A 17388-nucleotide genomic window follows, 5' to 3' on the forward strand; every position below is an offset into this window, starting at 1 on the left:
ACACAACAGAGTGACAGCAACACATTTTTGTGCCCCAGGGACTCCAAGCAGCTTAGCAACTGTCCCCTGAAAACTAATGCATGTTGTTATAGACAGTTTATTGGTCCACCAGCAGGTTGTGAACACATGGAGTGCTGGGGAAAAAGTCACTGGGATATTTATTTTCCCTTGTCTGTTGTGCTCAATAAGGAGCTCAGGGGTGTGATACTGTAATTCTGTGGCTCTTGTGAAACTCATCAACCTAGTTAGACTTCATATTTAGCGCACAGAGGTCATTTCCATACCCAGCATGCAGACAGGGGGTGATGTTTACAGTTAAATGGATGTGCAGCGCACTTTCTCTCTGGCTCCCATTCACATGTCTTTATCAGAGGTCTGCAGCAGTAATCCTCTTAAATTCCAGTCAACAGAGGCGGAGCAAATTGCGGTTTACAGTTTCCTCCCCCGGTCACTTACTGTGTGAGACACTCGTGTCGGGGTGCCACGGCCGATGGACTTTACCGCAACATGTACGATTTGGGTGTTTTGTGCAGAGTAGCTGCGTAAAAAACGGTGCGTCCGAGCAAATGCGGCTCTCACCATGACCAGTCCCGGGAAGCGGAGCCTCCAGGCGGCGTTGATCCTCCTGTCTGTCGCCCAGCTGACTGCAGGTACAGCACTTTCTCCGTGCGCATCACACAAATCAGACGTTCAATGCAACGTTTTAAAGATTTTACGCGAATTCACTGCCTCCTACTCCTCACAGCGTCGTTTAGCAGATATTTAATTCAGCTCACTTTTTAAATCGCTCATTGTGTCTTCTCAGGAAGTTAACCAAACAGAAGAATTATGGCATCAAACAGCATGAACTGAGTTATTTTGAGTGACTTTACACCAACAGATGTCAAATCAAAGAGCATCTAAAAGTTCACATGACTTACTTTTTTGTCATTATCTGTTTTTGTTAACGCCTTTAGTGCAAAAATCAGTTATGTAAAGAAAATAGAAACTTACCTCCCACATGTAACCTGGAGGTGTTAATAGACAGCCTGTTTTAAGGTGTCCGAAATAGCCCACTTAAAATGAAAACAAATCAATGTAGCAGAGCTGCAGGGTAAACAGAATTTTTAAAACTGTATAAAAATATTGTCAGTTTTGCTGTGGAGAGGTTGTGGTGTTTTCAGACACAACTTCAAACTTGGTCCATGCACTAGGATCTCTGTTTCTCATTCAAACATCTAGTCTAGAGCTATATTTAACTTATGTCTGTATAAACCTAGATTAAAGTTGTTTGTTTGATGAAAAATAAAAAGATATTTTGACATAATTCATTTCAAGGGCTGAAGCAATTAGTTGATGCAGAATTAATCTAGAGCTATTTTTGTATTTGATTACTTGTTTCATAAATTTTTCAAGGAAACACACTGACCTTTCTGCGGTTGACCTTTCTTTATAATGTGGGGATTTGCTGCTTTTTCTTAGAGATATATAGGACCAAACCTGAACTCTTAACAGGTTTTGCTTCATAAATAGAACTACTAGAACAAAACTCCAGTTTGGAAAGTGAAACATATTTGACAGCCACGTGTACGATTTGTTTTATTTCCACAGGAGGAAACGGGAAGGTGCGTTAAATGTTAATCAGGTTTGAAGATGTCATTCCTTGTGTTACACACAACAAATGACAGACATGGATGCTGTTTTTCAGTTAAATATAACTGAACACTCAAACTATATGTAAATCAATAACAGAGGCGTCACATGAAAAATATTGCGCAGTACCTGTAGATACTATGTTGCATTCAATGTCTCCATATAGCGAGTAATACTCTTCAAAACAATCAATAACTGCTTAATGCCTCTAAAGTTAAGTTCTGCTGGAAGCCTCTCAGGTCTGTACTTCTCTAAACTGGAATTGCATCTGAATTATTAATTAAAATGAATAGAAAAATCAGTCCATCCTACAACCAGAAAAGGCAGATTATTTAATATAAAACAATGTAGCTACATTCTTTACATTAAATGATTCTTGGTTTGAGTAGTGTTGCGTTGTGCCCTTGCCTGATCTTCCTTGCCTGATCTTTGCTATTATGCACTAATTGTTGGTTTCATAGTTCCAAGTGTCTTTCCTCGGTGGTTGGCAACCTTTTCTATGATGCTCTTTTTAAGTCAGTTAAGTCAGATTTAATTAAGAGACGTAGAAAGGCCCATTTTATGGACATGTATGTTTGTTGTTGGGGAACTATTTCATGTTAGTAGAGTAACTTCCCTGCAGCTCAGATGGAAGACTTTCCTGGGGGTCAAAAGGCTAATGTTTGAGGCCAACCAGAGAAGATATGTTTACACCCCTATAGGTTTTTGTCTTTGGAAAGATGGACTCAGCATTTCTTACCATGAGGTTTACGCTTACAACCTATTTACAACGAGCCAATAGGAAACGAGTTTGTGTTCACTATAAAAGCTGTTCCATTTGTGCTTCTTCTTTGGGGGAAAGACAAGTGTGGTCTCTTCGCAGCTCTAATGATATACATTCATCTCCTTATTGTAAACATTATTAAATTTGTGTTTTTGGTATATTATTTAGGGTTAGAACTGTTAGAACCGTGTGTAAAATTTCCACGACAGAAGTCACAGACTCACAAACACATAAGATCTTCCTTCCATCCTCACTTCCTTCTTCACTAATTTTTCATTGAGCATCTTAGCAAAGAAATTCACATCTACCTGACTCTTAGTGCAGGTCTGAGGGGAGCTGCAGAGCTATCTGAACCTGTTACTAGATCTTGGAGAATGATAGGAAACATGCGCCTACGTTCCAGCTTGTGTGGAAATATGAGGAATGTTTGATGTAAAATAACAAGAAGCTGCGTCAGATTCACTGTTCAGCTTCTTTTTGTGGTCTGGATTTTTTCCACAATGCACAAAACACAGACAAGCAACTGCTAAAGCGATGATTTCAAATGAGAATGTATTTATTGCTCCAGTTTCGTACCTGTTGCCGTCCATTGTTGAACTGTGTTGTTAACTTCAGTGCATTTACTAGAATGTGCAAAATTCAATGGAGAGGCAACAGTTTCATAACTTTGTTTTTATAGCGTGATAACAGATTGTGTGGGGTTCAGTCAGACAGTAGTACATCCTGCAGATAAGGATCTAGTTCCATCCAAGAATATCAAAAAATCTACCTTACAAATGTCGATTTAGCCACGACTTTAAAAACAGTGCCTGGTTGTGTCTGGCACCAGGACGTCTCATCCCCCTTTCCTTTATAGAGGGAAATGTGTATTAGTTTTGCTATTGGAAAGGCTACAAATGCAAATTTCATGTTAGACCCACAGAGGGGAAAGGCTGCAGAGAAGAGGGATGCCAATGCTGGATTTGTCACACAAGGATTTAGGGAAATATCACAGTAGATCTGATGCGGGGGAACATGTGGAGCGGCAAACATCATTGAATTGAAAAAGAAACTTATTTTTCTTGACACTGTTGTTGAAAAAGTTGTTTTTCCAGCATTTTTTTTAAAGACAACTTTTGATAATAGTCATGTTTTGAGAGCTCAACACAGTTTTGGTGGTTATTGCATCCATTCCTCAAACAAGGCAATTTTTCTGAAATCATTTTCAGCAGTGGAGAAAACAATAACATGTTGCCTCTTATAGAAACCATTAAACATACATACCACTGCTCAGTCATTCATCTGCTGTAAGAAAGGGAAATCTTGTCATTCCAACAGTGTGAACAGTGTATTTCAATTGTCTTTATAATAGTCCTTGAGGAGGTTGTTACTAAGCAACTCCCAGGTGTGCTGTGAAAGGAAAAACTTTTCCCTGAACTGAGGTCCTGATCTCTTCTGCTGCCTGCTGATTTTGTCGAGGTGTTTTTTTTTCTCACTGCTGAGAAGAAACTATTTAAAAGATGAGGCTGTGTTCTTGAACTGTCAATAAATCCTAATAATAAAAAAGGAAGTCTTCCTGCTAAGATTTATACCACACATTGGGTGCCATGTTCCTTCATTAAAATAAACACAGGCACTGTTATTTATTTTGTGTCAGTCCATCACCATCTTTGGGTGAACCAAATGCACTTTTGACTGAATGCAGTGCCCAGATATCCCCTTTTTAATCCCTTTTACGGGTAGCATTTGTTTATTATTACAAGAACATCGCTGAGTTATTTCAAAAATGATTTGTGACATAGTCTTAAACATCTTCAGTCGATACAAATGGGCTTAAAATCGACTGCTACAAGCTCCTGAGATGGAATTTATTTTCATTCTGCTTATATTTTGCACCAGAACAAATTTGTTGTACTTCACTGATAAGGTTGCAAGATATTTACAAAGAACATTTCTATCATATAGGCTTTATTTTGTAATATTTCTGTTTACCCAATGAGATTTTTTCACCCTTCCAGTTCTTAAGCACAGTATAGCATGTGTTTGACATGCAAAATAAAGTTTACTTTCCAGATAGTCTTCATGAGGACTCGTTGGAAATCGGCCAAGTGAGTCATACACTTGTGATTCAGCAGTAAACAACACAAAATCGATTAAAAATGGATTGGCCTTCTTGGAGGTTTTTGATGGACCAGAAAAAACAAGAGTCTGTCACAACGTGTGTCTAAAGATGGACTGTGTTCAAGCGTCCTAGTTTCATCACAAATCAAGCAGGAGCTGATTGCAATTGTCAATCTAGGTCTTTACAAGTTATTTTACCTAAAGTAGTTTCGCTCATCTGTTTACACATCATAAATACAAGTGTTTATTTAAATGTATAAAGGCAACCATAAAGATTCACTAAACTGTACAAAAATATGTTAATTTTCATTATCATTTACTGAAGAGGTTGATGTTTAAGTCTCTGGACTCCAAAAAGCACATTTGCTTTAAAAAAAAAAAAAAAAAAATCCCAAAATGACACAGTTTATCAGAGTCAGAAACTGTACAACTGAAAAAAATCATCAGATTTTCACCTTTCCAACAGCCATTGAAGTACTCATTTATGGCATACTGTTCCTTTGGAAAATTTCCTGAAATCTAAGCTCAGAATTGTGATTTTTTTTTGTCACTTTATTCTATGCGTGTGATTTGAAAATCCATCAAAAATTAAAGGTCTGCATTAAGCTGATTCTGTTAAAAAAGAAAAGAAAAGAAAAAAAAGCTGCACTTTTGAATGCAACAGTGAAACCATCATGGACTTGGGCTTTAATATATAACTGCAGGCTCTGTTTACACAAAGCAGATAGGACACATGTATGGAAACAAAGTAGTAAATTATCTATAGCGTGTAGAGCCAGATGTGTTCTAGTGTTTGTACCACCTGTGGGCACATGGAAAAATTTTGGATATATTGATTGTATTTTTTTAAATAAATATATTTTTGGAATAAATAATTGAAGGAATTCATTCTTTTCTCATATTTAAATGATAAATGCCATTAAAACTGTATCATAGTGGACAGAAAGCATTTTTGCGTTCTGTCAAATTCTAGTCAGGATTGTGCTGTTTCCAAAAGGGTGCAGGGTTTTACATTGTAGTGAAAAATGGGCCCACAATGAACAAAAAAACAACAACAAACAAACAGAAAAACACAGAAATTGCTTGGGGTTCAGAGATTAATACTCAAAAAATACTCTAATGTATCAAAAATTTTACTCTTACATAATGTGCTTTATATGTATATTCTGTAGAGACCTTCATTTCTACTTAAACCGAAGATATCTCAGAAATAGCACAGTCAAATAATATGCAATGTTTACACAGTCATTTCCATGTTTTTCTAGTGAGCATACGCAGCGCAATCTTGCTTATCAATCCCTCAACGGCTTATCGAGCAAAGCATGACAGCAGCTCCAAGTAGAACACAAGATTATGTAGGTGTTAAACTAAGAGGCATTACTCTGGTTCTTCCACCTCCAGCCATTTAAGAGCACAGGCCTCCTTATATAACAGCAGCATCCTGCTTCTAAAGAGTTAAAGACCACTGGCTGTGCTAGTCTGTGAGTCAAACTGTTTATCTCATGTCCCTTTTCCCCTTCAGCGCTTTCACAAATCAATGAATTAACCCGTGCCTACCGGAAAGCGTGGTGAAAACGGCCGCCTAACCCTTCTGAGTGGTGCTATGTGATTCAGGTCTGAAGTGTGTGTGCCAGCTGTGCGCCAACCACACCTGTGAGACGACGGCTGACGGCGCCTGCTGGAACTCCGTGATGCTGATTGACGGGAAGGAAGAGACGGTCAAGTCCTGCCTGTCGCCCTCCGAGATGAAGGGCCAGGTGTTCTGCTACAGCTCCAGAAACGTCTCCAAGAGGAGCTGCTGCTTCACTGACTTCTGCAACAACGAGACTCTGCACCTACTCACAGGTACAGCCGACATGATGCTTCTGAACTGATGCTGCCTCATCACTATTGTGTTTTTGTTCCTTTTTAATAAACGTATTTTCATTTACACCAATAATGCAGGTGGTGGAAAAGAAAAAAGACACACATGAAAGGGATGAAAAATGGATTTAACCTCTCAGACAGTCTGTTGCTTTTGCCCTGCTGTGTAGTTTTCAGCAACATTCAGTCGACAGCAACGCGAACCCAATCTGTGTGGGATTTCCCATTCATTCTAGTCCCGGCTAGACGAGGCGGATGCTGATCCTCCTAGATCCTGTGACATAACAAATCTGGCAGAGGCTGTGGGACGGCGGTCAGTGATCCTCCCCCTCCCTCCACCGATTTATAAATAAATACTTTGTCAGGATTGTAGCCCTAAAAGCCTCTCATGGGTCTGCTTGGTTCGGGTTAGCATGGTGGTTCATTGTCATTTTGCTGTGTTCATTTGAAACATTCCCAATTAATTAATATGTTCATGTAAATTAGCTTATTCAGAAAGGATCTAAAACTGTTGTTAAAGCTGCATTGATCTTTTTTTAGCCAGTTGGGGCCTGAACTTCATAACAACCCGACAATACACCTATATGACATGCTGAGGCCTTGTATAATTGACATGAATAACATTAGCATTGATTTAGAGTTGTGTTTCTGTCCTCGTGGCTCTGTTGTCCTTTTAGCCGCTAAATGTTCACCAGCTGGCTGCTAACTTTATGTGTCTGCTGCTCGGTGCTGCCAGGGTTCAGTACAGTGGGTGTATCAGAGCAGTTTGCCTGCTGCTGCTGCTGCTGCTGCTGCTGCTGCTGCTGCTGCTGCTGCTGCTGCTGCTGCGGTTAATGAGAGAGAACCATCACAAACAAAACAAATGAACTGAAAAATGCTCAACTTCCCCCTGAAGCTGAGAAAAACTGCAGTGTGAGGTTCTGATTATCTGTGTCACCAAGCCAGCCTTTGCACATAATGCAGGCCGTCTGAACTAATATTCATGAAGTGTAACTTTCAGAAAAGCAAAAAGAAGCGTTTATTTGTTACAGCATCACAGTGCCCAGTATGGACTGGCTTCTAATGATCCTGGTTTGGATGATGAGCTGGATTCTCTTTTACAGAACAGCAGTTGTATTAGGTTAAGTATTACATTTAAAACAGCGTAATGCATTTCTCTTTATTCCCGTGCTTGCAAACACATAATTGATTGTTTTTATTCGAACCTTTTAAATTGCACATGAATACACCATTTTAGCTGCAATTGCTTGATTAACAACTATTTGTTCATAAATCAGTTGCTATTGATAAACTGTAAAAAAAAAAAAAAAAAAAAGGCAAACAAATTAATTTTAAAAAATGCAGAAAAATGGTCACTATTGCAAGGTTTGTTTAAAAGATGACTTGAACAGTTACAGATTAACAGTTGAATAACTAAAACATTAAACTAATTTTTAAAGATTTGCACAGACTTTTGAAAAGTAGAATACAAAAATACAAGACAAATCTATTTAGATGTGACACCAAAATCAACTGGACTAAAGAAAAATGAGAAAATTCTGGTTGTGAAGACATTGCACAACAGTCATCTGCCATGATTATGCGATATATGTTGTGATATATCACAATATATGTAACTCAGGAAGAAAAAAATACCACCAAAAAGGCAAAAAACAGAACAAAACAGGAAATGTGTATATATTTTTACTTAATTGTGCTGCTACCATGTGTGTGTGCTAACATTATTATTCAATTTTAAGAATGTGTCACTTCAGTTATTTAGTTCTCAGATCTGCTTTGCCCCTCTGTTAACCATTTTCCCTCCTGTGAGTTTGTTCTTCTTGTTACTTATTCATTTGACATGAAGTGTCACCATATTAAGTCATGAAATTGTGACTAGTTAGCTGAATTGGCTGTGGGAATCAGTTTAGAACTAAAACATCAATATTAGGTGTCGCTGTATCCATAAGATGATCCAATACGTCGTTGATATTTTGACCCCCAGCCTCATTAGGTCTACATTTCCTGCCTCTCTTTGAAATAAACATTATTCCATTCCTAATTTCTGACACCAAATGACACAACGACAAAGAAGGCTCACTGTTTCCCCCACTCTGATTTATTCATTAGAAATAATCCAACTTCGATGGCATTATCCAACTGCGCTCACTTTCATAACATATAGATGCCGTGCGGCAGGTTTAAAGTGTTGCACACTGCTGATGAGGCGGGTCAGAGCAGGACCCTGAGGCTGTGATGGTGTCGACTGCGAATGAGGACACAGCAATCAATCTGTTCTGTTGCTCTGCTAAGTGTCAGCATGTGAGCATATCCAGTGTGTTACTTTTCATACATACAGACTTTATGTTCATTCATGCCCTTACTGTGACTTCTACACAGGCCTAAAAGATGGAATGTGTTTACAGTTTTACCGTTGTAGACATAGTGATTAGTGGTTTTCTGCTGCTGTAGAGCCATAGATGTACAGTTGTGTGTGTTCTCGTGGACTGGGATAACCTCTGTACACCTCCATGCTAAATTTCTATACATTTATTTAGATGTAGTGTGAAAGAAACATTTCAAAGGCAGAAATTAATGCTGAGAGTTTGTTGCTGACCCATGCAAAGTCAGTTTATTGAAGGTGTTGTGCCACTCAGCCAGAGGAGAGCAAGGTCTTGTTTTTGCGCCATATCTGCTCAGCTCCACTTGCCCCCATGGCAGGATATGTATTTAGGTAAAGGGCTAAAGATGTCTTAAGAAACTGTGGTTTAGTTCACAATGTGCTGCTTTGCACATTGGGTCATCTGCAGATGTTGCATGTTTGAGGATCTCCTGGTGAGGACATTTCACGCTTGGGGAGCTTCAGATGATCGAAATGCTTTATCAGATTTGTATTTTTCAAGCACGCGTTATTACAAGTGCATGTGTATGTTGAAAGAGTGCATAGCTCCTGCAATCATTCCCGAAGTTAGTGTGAGGCCTCTAAGCTGGCCAAATCAAAGTTACAACACACCCTCTCTCTGTTTTTCCCCAGACAAATCGTTCACTTGTAGTACTATGTTTTAGCACTGCTCTCCGCGCATTATTTTTACAAGCATCTGTAAATCCCATATTATCACAGCACCCACCTGCTGTGCTGTTTTTGTTTGTGTCCAGGTTCCCTCTGTCCACCCACAGACAGAATGAAGGTCAGAGATATAATTGTCAAGTGTTTTCCTAAACCAACAACGCACCTGCTTTTGATCTCCCCTATTTTAAATGAACAAGCATGTTGACAAAATGATTTTCCCTCTGTGGAGCACTAAAGTTGATCCCTTTATTGCTTTTGATTAATGGCATAAATGGGCAGTGATTAAATTTTTTGGCACCCTGGAGAAACAAGGTTTTTGGAGGACAAAGCTTTGCAACTGCCAAATGTACAATTTCCAGCTCTTTAAAGTTTTGGAGTGTGCACTGAGTGATGTCTTAATCATGCCAAGACTTTCTAGAGTGTTCCTCCGCAATTTAGCCCGTCAGACAAGGCTGTCTGTACATTTAAGCATTTGTTTTCTACCGCTGAGAATATTATTATCCAAGAGAGATTATTATTTCACCACAGTGGTGTCATGTTGAGCAACAGCCACAAGGGGGTGCAGCAGTAACAGGGAGATCAGAGAATGAACATACCTGCAAATTCTATTGATTCCTTCTACTAAGAACCCTGTGAGGACATTGGGAAACAATGAAGTGCTAAGATTGTTGGTTATACTTGTGTTTGTGCATGTGTGTCATCAGAGAGGCCTTCAGAAGAACCTGGCTGGAGCAGGCTGCAGCTGGCCGTGGTGATCGTGGTGCCCTCCTGCCTGCTCTGTGTGGGGATTCTGCTGGGCTTGTTTGTTGTGCACGGCCACCGTTGTGCCTACAGACGAGCACACAAGAAAGACCCGGAGGAGATTCTGGATGACCAGATGCTAATGTCACCGGACAAATGCCTCAAAGATCTCATCTATGACATGAGCACCTCAGGCTCAGGATCAGGTGAGAGAAAAGCTCAATCATTTGCTCTCACAAATAAATATCAGGAACTTTTGCAGATTTACAAATGAGTTTTGTTGAGTTTTGTTTGTCTTAGTTTTGGAAATATGTACATTGTGTGTTTCAGGGCTGCCACTGCTGGTCCAGCGAACCATAGCTCGAACCATCGTCCTGCAGGAGACCATCGGAAAAGGCCGGTTTGGTGAGGTGTGGCGGGGCAAGTGGAGAGGAGAGGACGTGGCAGTGAAGATCTTCTCCTCCAGAGACGAGAGGTCGTGGTTCCGTGAGGCAGAGATTTATCAGACTATCATGCTCAGGCATGAGAACATCCTGGGATTTATTGCAGCTGATAACAAAGGTGTTAGAAGTAGATATTCCAGCTTCATTTAGTCAAGTGCAAATTGCAGTTGTGAGATCAACGAGCCAATCTATGACTGTGTAATTGTGTTTTATTCTGCAGATAATGGCTCATGGACTCAGCTCTGGTTGGTGTCAGAGTACCATGAGCATGGCTCTCTGTACGATTACCTGAACAGGTACACGGTCTCGATGGAAGGCATGGTGGTTCTCGCTTTGTCCATAGCCAGTGGACTGGCACATCTCCACATGGAAATCATTGGCACACAGGGTACGAAGTAGTAAATGAAGAATCTGACTTCATACATAAGGATTCATACGTAAACTTCCTGTGAAAGTTAAAGCTTATTCTGTTTATTTATCAATCAGTTAGTTTCTCTATTAATCAATTTGGCATTTGGAATATATGAAGTCAAAAAATAGTATACCAGAAGAGAAAAAAATCTTTCCCAGAATCCAAAGGTGGCAGCTTGACTGTCTCATGATAAAACATAATGCAAAACAGAGAAAAGCAGCAATTCCAAACTTTGGAGAAGCTGCAACTATCAAAACTAATTTCTTACAACTATTTTCTGCTCTTAAAAACTCAAAGTTAGAGTAACTACACAGTAAAACCTGCTCTGATATGATGACAATATACAACCCTATGCTCAGAAAAGTCTCTTCATTTTCATCCATCTCTGAAAGATGTCAAACATCTTGTCATAATGTAAACAACATTTTTGGGCCTGTGACTTTATTTGTTACCTTCTTGCTTCTAGGGAAGCCTGCCATTGCTCACAGAGACCTGAAGTCTAAAAATGTGCTGGTCAAGAAGAACGGGACAGCAGTCATTGCAGATTTGGGCTTGGCTGTAAAACACGATTCCAGCACAAACACCATAGACATACCGTCAAACCACAGAGTGGGAACTAAGAGGTTGGATTTCTGTCACAACACACAGTTAACACACACAAAATAGACATTTGCAGTGACACTGAAGTGACCTATAACTTGGGCTTTTTCTAAAGTTAGTGTGTTTTGAGTGAATTTGCCAAATACTATAATTGACTCACAATGTGAAAGAAAACAGCTGCCTAGGCATCGTCTTCTGTGAGTAAAGCAGAATCCATAATCTCAAACAAGGGCTTCCATGTGTCATGCACATTGAATCCCATTAGTGACTCCAGAAATAATTAGTTTTGTTTGTTAAGACAATAATGTGTGTACATAGTGCAAAAGTGAAATAATGACTTATTGAGTGTGTTGTTGAAGGTCTTTTGAGAAAAACACTGAACAAAAGTCATGAGACCTCTGGCTGTTTGGTGTAGAGCAAACAGGACTGATGCAACAGTGATGCAACGAGTCATTCAGAGAACATGGAACAACGATTTCCTGCACACCCACACGCACAAATTAATTAGGCAAATATTCCAACAGGTAGTGGGCTTTTTATTCCATTAGGCTTTAACCAGTTTGTCCTCTGCAGGTACATGGCTCCAGAAATCCTGGATGAGACAATCAATATGGGCTGCTTTGAGTCATTCAAGCGGGCGGATATTTATTCGCTGGGCCTGGTGTTCTGGGAACTGGCCAGACGATGCTCCGTTAGGGGTAACTTAAACACACACTCCCACTTGTTTATCAGTAGGAATATTTAATAGATAAGTCCTCAGCAAAACTGCACTGTGGCCTTATCAGCACGTACATGACATAAATGATAAAACTGTGATTTAGGGGTACTTATGGTTTACGGCCATTTGTATAATATATTTTTCTGTACACTTCAGAAAGTAAACGATGAGAATAAACTACATTTTTTGTCATTCTCACAGGACTTAATGAAGACTTTCAGCTGCCTTATTATGACATGGTGCCTTCAGATCCGTCCATTGAGGACATGAGGAAGGTGGTTTGTGATCAGAAACTCAGACCCAACGTTCCCAATCAGTGGCAGAGCTGTGAGGTGAGATGGAAAACAAAATAAATTGAATGTATTGTCATGTAAGGTAGTCAGTGCTATGATACTAACTAATAAGATTTGATATTTGGAGTGTTTTATTTCAACATTGCCTCCTGGCTGATACTCCAGGCTCTGCGTGTGATGGGCAAACTGATGAGAGAGTGCTGGTACGCCAACTCTGCTGCACGGCTCACTGCTCTGCGGGTCAAGAAAACGGTGTCTCAGCTGTCTGTTATCAAGGACATCAAAGATTAGATTTGTTGCCGTGCAGATCAGTACTGGTGCGGGCGCTGGTGCGACATGACGGACTGGGAGAAAACGGGGAGAAACTGTCCTCTCTTACTGCCTGAGGCTGCCCTCTTCAGGACGCAATCACACCTTTAGAGAGCTTCATCAGGTTGTTGTTGGTGCCAAAGTATTGTAGGAGGTGTCAGTGGAAGCTCTGAGGCACCTAATCGACCGACATTTTAACCAAAATGCTACACTTTTGGTAGGAAGAGCCATATGAAATATGTGATGTATATAGAGATTGTTTTGCTACCTCAGTATTTTAAGTGCCCAAAGCTTGAAGTTGCACATTGTTTTGTGTTTTGTGCCATATCTTGCAGCAAATGCAGTACTGCTGGGAAGGTTGTGTGCTAAATGACAATCACAGAGAATACTGGATTAAAATCCCCAGTAGGGTTTGTCTGATTTTTAATGACATACATTACCTGTCCCTGACAAAAATATTTTAGATACTTTTGCATAGTTTGACCAGCATTGAAGTACGTCAATGTTTTGTTGAAAACTCTGGGTGGTTTCCTCCACACTTAGCAGGAAAACAGCTGTGCATTTACAACTGGCAGAGAATCTTTAGCTAAATATATCCACAACTTTTTAATAAACCATGCTCTATTTCTGAGTATTGATTATTCAGGATGTCTCTATAGAGATGGATGACTGTCAGCCCATTGAACAATTTGTTTGTTGGTCTAAATACCTCCACAACTACGAGATACAGACATTCATAGTCCCCAGGAGACCTCCAATGACTGGACTTTTCATCTGCCACCACCACAGCCACGCGATACATGCAGCTGAGGCTCACAGAGCACAGCTTGAACTAATGAAAGCTGAGCCTGACAAACCAGAGTTTAGTCTTGGTCTGTTTTTAAATGATCATGGTAACATGTTTTGATTTGCATTACAACCTGACCTTTTTTCTGGCACTACTCTCAGGCTAGATGTTTATTTTTTTTGACTGACTAGTTGCAAACACGTCCTTTTAAAGAGCCTTCATGGCACAGCTAGTGCTTCAAACATTTAAATATTATTCTTGATATAAAGATAAGTAAATCTATAAATTCCTAATATATATATTTTGCACATAAAGCTTTTGGTTATTGGAAAGCGCTGCTCTCTGATAGCTGTATGATAGTTTTTGTATATGTATTCATGGATTTGAACTTCATTTCAGTATTGTTAACTTTGGCAACAGGTGTTTTTATTTTTATAAAGAGGGAAAAGTATCATATAATGGTATTTACGTGTATAATGTTATGAAGCTTACTCACTTTTGCAGCAGGTTTCCTATTGTATCACAGAAAAAAGATGACAAAAAGATAAATCTAAAAAGGTACAATTGTACAGCAAGAAAATGATGACAATATACAAAAAAAAAAGATCCAAAAAGGCTGATGTAGAAGCAAAAGTAGCACAAAATGACACTGTGTTAACTGTGTACATTAACACTGGTGGTAAATCAGCTTTTCACTAGGGGAGCACAGTTTGAGTGATTGGTCCACATTAGGATCACTAATGCCACTGTCTGACGTGGCCTATAAAGCCTTGACATAACAGGCTTAGGGAAAGTGCAGTGTGTGCTTGTATGGACCAGAGTGTGTGTGTGCGCAGGTGTGCCTGTGTGTCTGTGTGTGTGTGTGTGTTTCATATCATGTGAAGTGACCCTGTACTCAAAGATGTGAATCTGATTGATCATTGCAGTCTAACTGTGAAACTGGTGCTTTGGATGAGAACATGTACATACACCAAGGCTTTCTGTTCAGCTGTAGCTCCCTATCACATGTTCATGTTATTTTAGTTGCTAAAGGAAGTGACATACTTCCATATAGCTGCTTGGTATCAGTGTTACAGTTTAACAGTATTCCTGTTACCAAGGTGTAGTAATTATTGAATGATATGTAGCATCAGCAGCTCCTCGAAAACAAGCTACGTACAATAGCCTGTTGCTGTATTTGCAGATATCAGTTAACCCTCCTGTTGTCTTCATTCATGGGCAGCAAAAATATTGTTCCTTTGTTTGAAAAAAATCCAAAAATTCAGCAAAAAAATTTGCAAAATCTTCAGGGAGAAAATTCCAAAACTTCCTGAAAAGTTTCCCTTAAAAGTTTTATTTAAAAAAAAAAAAAATAAATAAATAAATAAAAAATTCCCAAATTTGGCAAGAAATAAAAATGTAAAAAATAAAAAAAAATTAAATTGCAAATAATTTTAAAAAATGAATAAAAATCTTCCAAAAAAATCCTAAAAATATCTAAAGTGATTTCATATATATCAGTAAAACTTCCAATATGTTCTTTAAGAACATTCAGAAAAAAATCTACCAAAATCCAGCGAAATTCACTGGATTTTGGTCGATTTTTTCCTGAATGCTCTTAAAGAAACATTTATTTATTTTTTTTAAAACATTTTTTTCCACCAAAAAATGTTCAAAAATTTCCCCAAAATGTTGAAAATGTGGAAGTTGTCACTGTGAAAATAGATATTTTGTCCCACATTTTAAAACTTTAAAACGGGTCAATTTGTCCCGCATGACGACAGGAGGGTTAATTTTGGAAGTCTTCATGTATTTTATTCTGTGAGATGATTATTATCTGACTGTGTTGCAGAGAATAAAGATAGGAAATGTTTAAAATGGTTCATCAAACTGACTGGCCCTGCCTCTGTCCATTGAAAAATACCTATAATATAGGTATGTTAGTTGTTTATCTGAAGTCGCATCTGTGCTGAGCCAATGTGGTCGATTGTGTCATTTCTGCTTCTTCAAGAATCAGAAGAATGACGTGGTGAAAGCTGTGAGCAAAGCATGTGAAAGACTTATCAGTCATTCCAAAGAGGAGTGATCACCATGTGCAATTTCTGACTGGTGTCTTTTTTAATATATTGTATATGATATGATTGAATATACACAAACGTGATACAGCTTTCATATAATAGGACCTCCATCTGATTTTCAAACCCTCCACTCATTTAGTTTCACACATTTGTTTTCCGTAACACTGTTTTGTGTTGTTGCTCAGATGTGGATTTCATTCAACTGCATGGTATCTTTTGTCTTGCACTATTTATTCTGTGTAGAAATGTGATATCAGTGGGTCAATAAACTGTTTTTCAAGGACTATTTTTTTTTTTTTTGGTACAAAATGTGCTATCTTGCAGTAGTAGTTCTGAAAGCACTGACTGTGCAGAGCTGTGCTGGTTACTGCATGTAGGTCAGAATTTCCCGAAACAACTTATCAAGTAACTTTTATCTCCCCCGTCACACTGAGCACTACTTCAACTGACTTGACTCATCTCCGCTTTCAGCCGCTCTCTTTGCGCTGATGCTGTCAGTGTCCGTTAGACAGAGGAAATAAAGCTGTAACCCTGAAGCCATCAGTACTTCACAGATGAGTCAATGCCTCAACGTTGCGCTTTCAGGTGCTTTAACTGATTTTAACGTGATGCTTGTCACACAGAAGAAGGTTACATAGTGTCACTTGGTTGAGATTTATGAGACACATTAAAAAGGCAGAATTATTTAAGTTTTCGCCTTTCTAATAAAGTATTTCATCCACTTTAAAAAGATGTACTCCAGCAAAAATTCTCACATTATTTCAACTGTGGAAGTATTTTTACTTTTGTGCTAGGATTAAGACCATAACTCTGAGTGCATAAACAATACTGTTCATGTAGTAGCATTTTAAAATGTATTTAAAATTTCTATTTTTCCCATTTTTATACATTATACTCCCTAATACTGTTGTTTTGTTTCTATATTTTAATCTGGGACCGAATGGGTGGTTGTCAGATGAATACTTTTCTGTACACCACATATAGAATTTCCACATTTTTAGATTTCAGATTCATCTTAAACTGGATGCAATACACCTTGCTTGACAAAGTAAAAACTGGTTTTGGGAGTGCTTTTTTGTTATGATTTGTTTACTATAAAATAATCTCTGAAATATCACATCTACATAAGTATTCAGACTCAGTTATGACACTCACAGTGGCGCTCTGAAACGCTTTTTAACCTGCTACTTATGCTTCCTCATGTCCACATTCCCCCCTTGACCTGGAAATCATTTCCCTTCACTGTTGAGGAGGATCTTTCAGTCCCATTAATGCTGCTGGAGATGGCAGGAGATGGAGAGTGAGGAAAGAGGAAGCTTTTGGAGGAGCTTAGAATGAGAAAACAGAGCTATATCCTTTCGTTTTACATCCTCGCTGGGAGGAACGAGGATGCAAAGAAGAGAGATGAGTGGGGAAAGCGAGGAGACAAGCTAGCATAATGAAAAGCTCCTCTGGTGAAAGCTACACTATCAGTGTTCCTTGAGATACCTATAAGAACTTGAGTAGAGTTCACCTGCGAGTATTTTAACTTATTATATACCTGTCTATATAAGGCTACAAAGTTAATGATGTATGTCAGAGTGAGAACTGAGCCATGAAGTAGAGAGAACTGTCCACAGAC

At 38.9% G+C, this 17388-nt stretch overlaps 1 protein-coding gene across 1 annotated transcript; it reads left to right on the plus strand.

Moving 5' to 3' along the window:
- The first annotated feature begins 388 nt into the window (after positions 1 to 388).
- Positions 389 to 16050, plus strand: LOC111573304 (activin receptor type-1C). Its single transcript, XM_023277396.3, has 9 exons — positions 389 to 650; positions 6110 to 6340; positions 10112 to 10354; positions 10479 to 10709; positions 10812 to 10979; positions 11470 to 11626; positions 12177 to 12301; positions 12523 to 12653; positions 12780 to 16050. Exons 1-9 carry the CDS (start codon positions 581 to 583, stop codon positions 12903 to 12905), a joined length of 1482 nt encoding a protein of 493 aa, XP_023133164.1. The 5' UTR covers positions 389 to 580; the 3' UTR covers positions 12906 to 16050.
- Positions 16051 to 17388: the final 1338 nt, after the last annotated feature.

This window comes from Amphiprion ocellaris, chromosome 11 (assembly GCF_022539595.1).
Source record: "Amphiprion ocellaris isolate individual 3 ecotype Okinawa chromosome 11, ASM2253959v1, whole genome shotgun sequence".
Classification (NCBI taxonomy): domain Eukaryota; kingdom Metazoa; phylum Chordata; class Actinopteri; family Pomacentridae; genus Amphiprion; species Amphiprion ocellaris.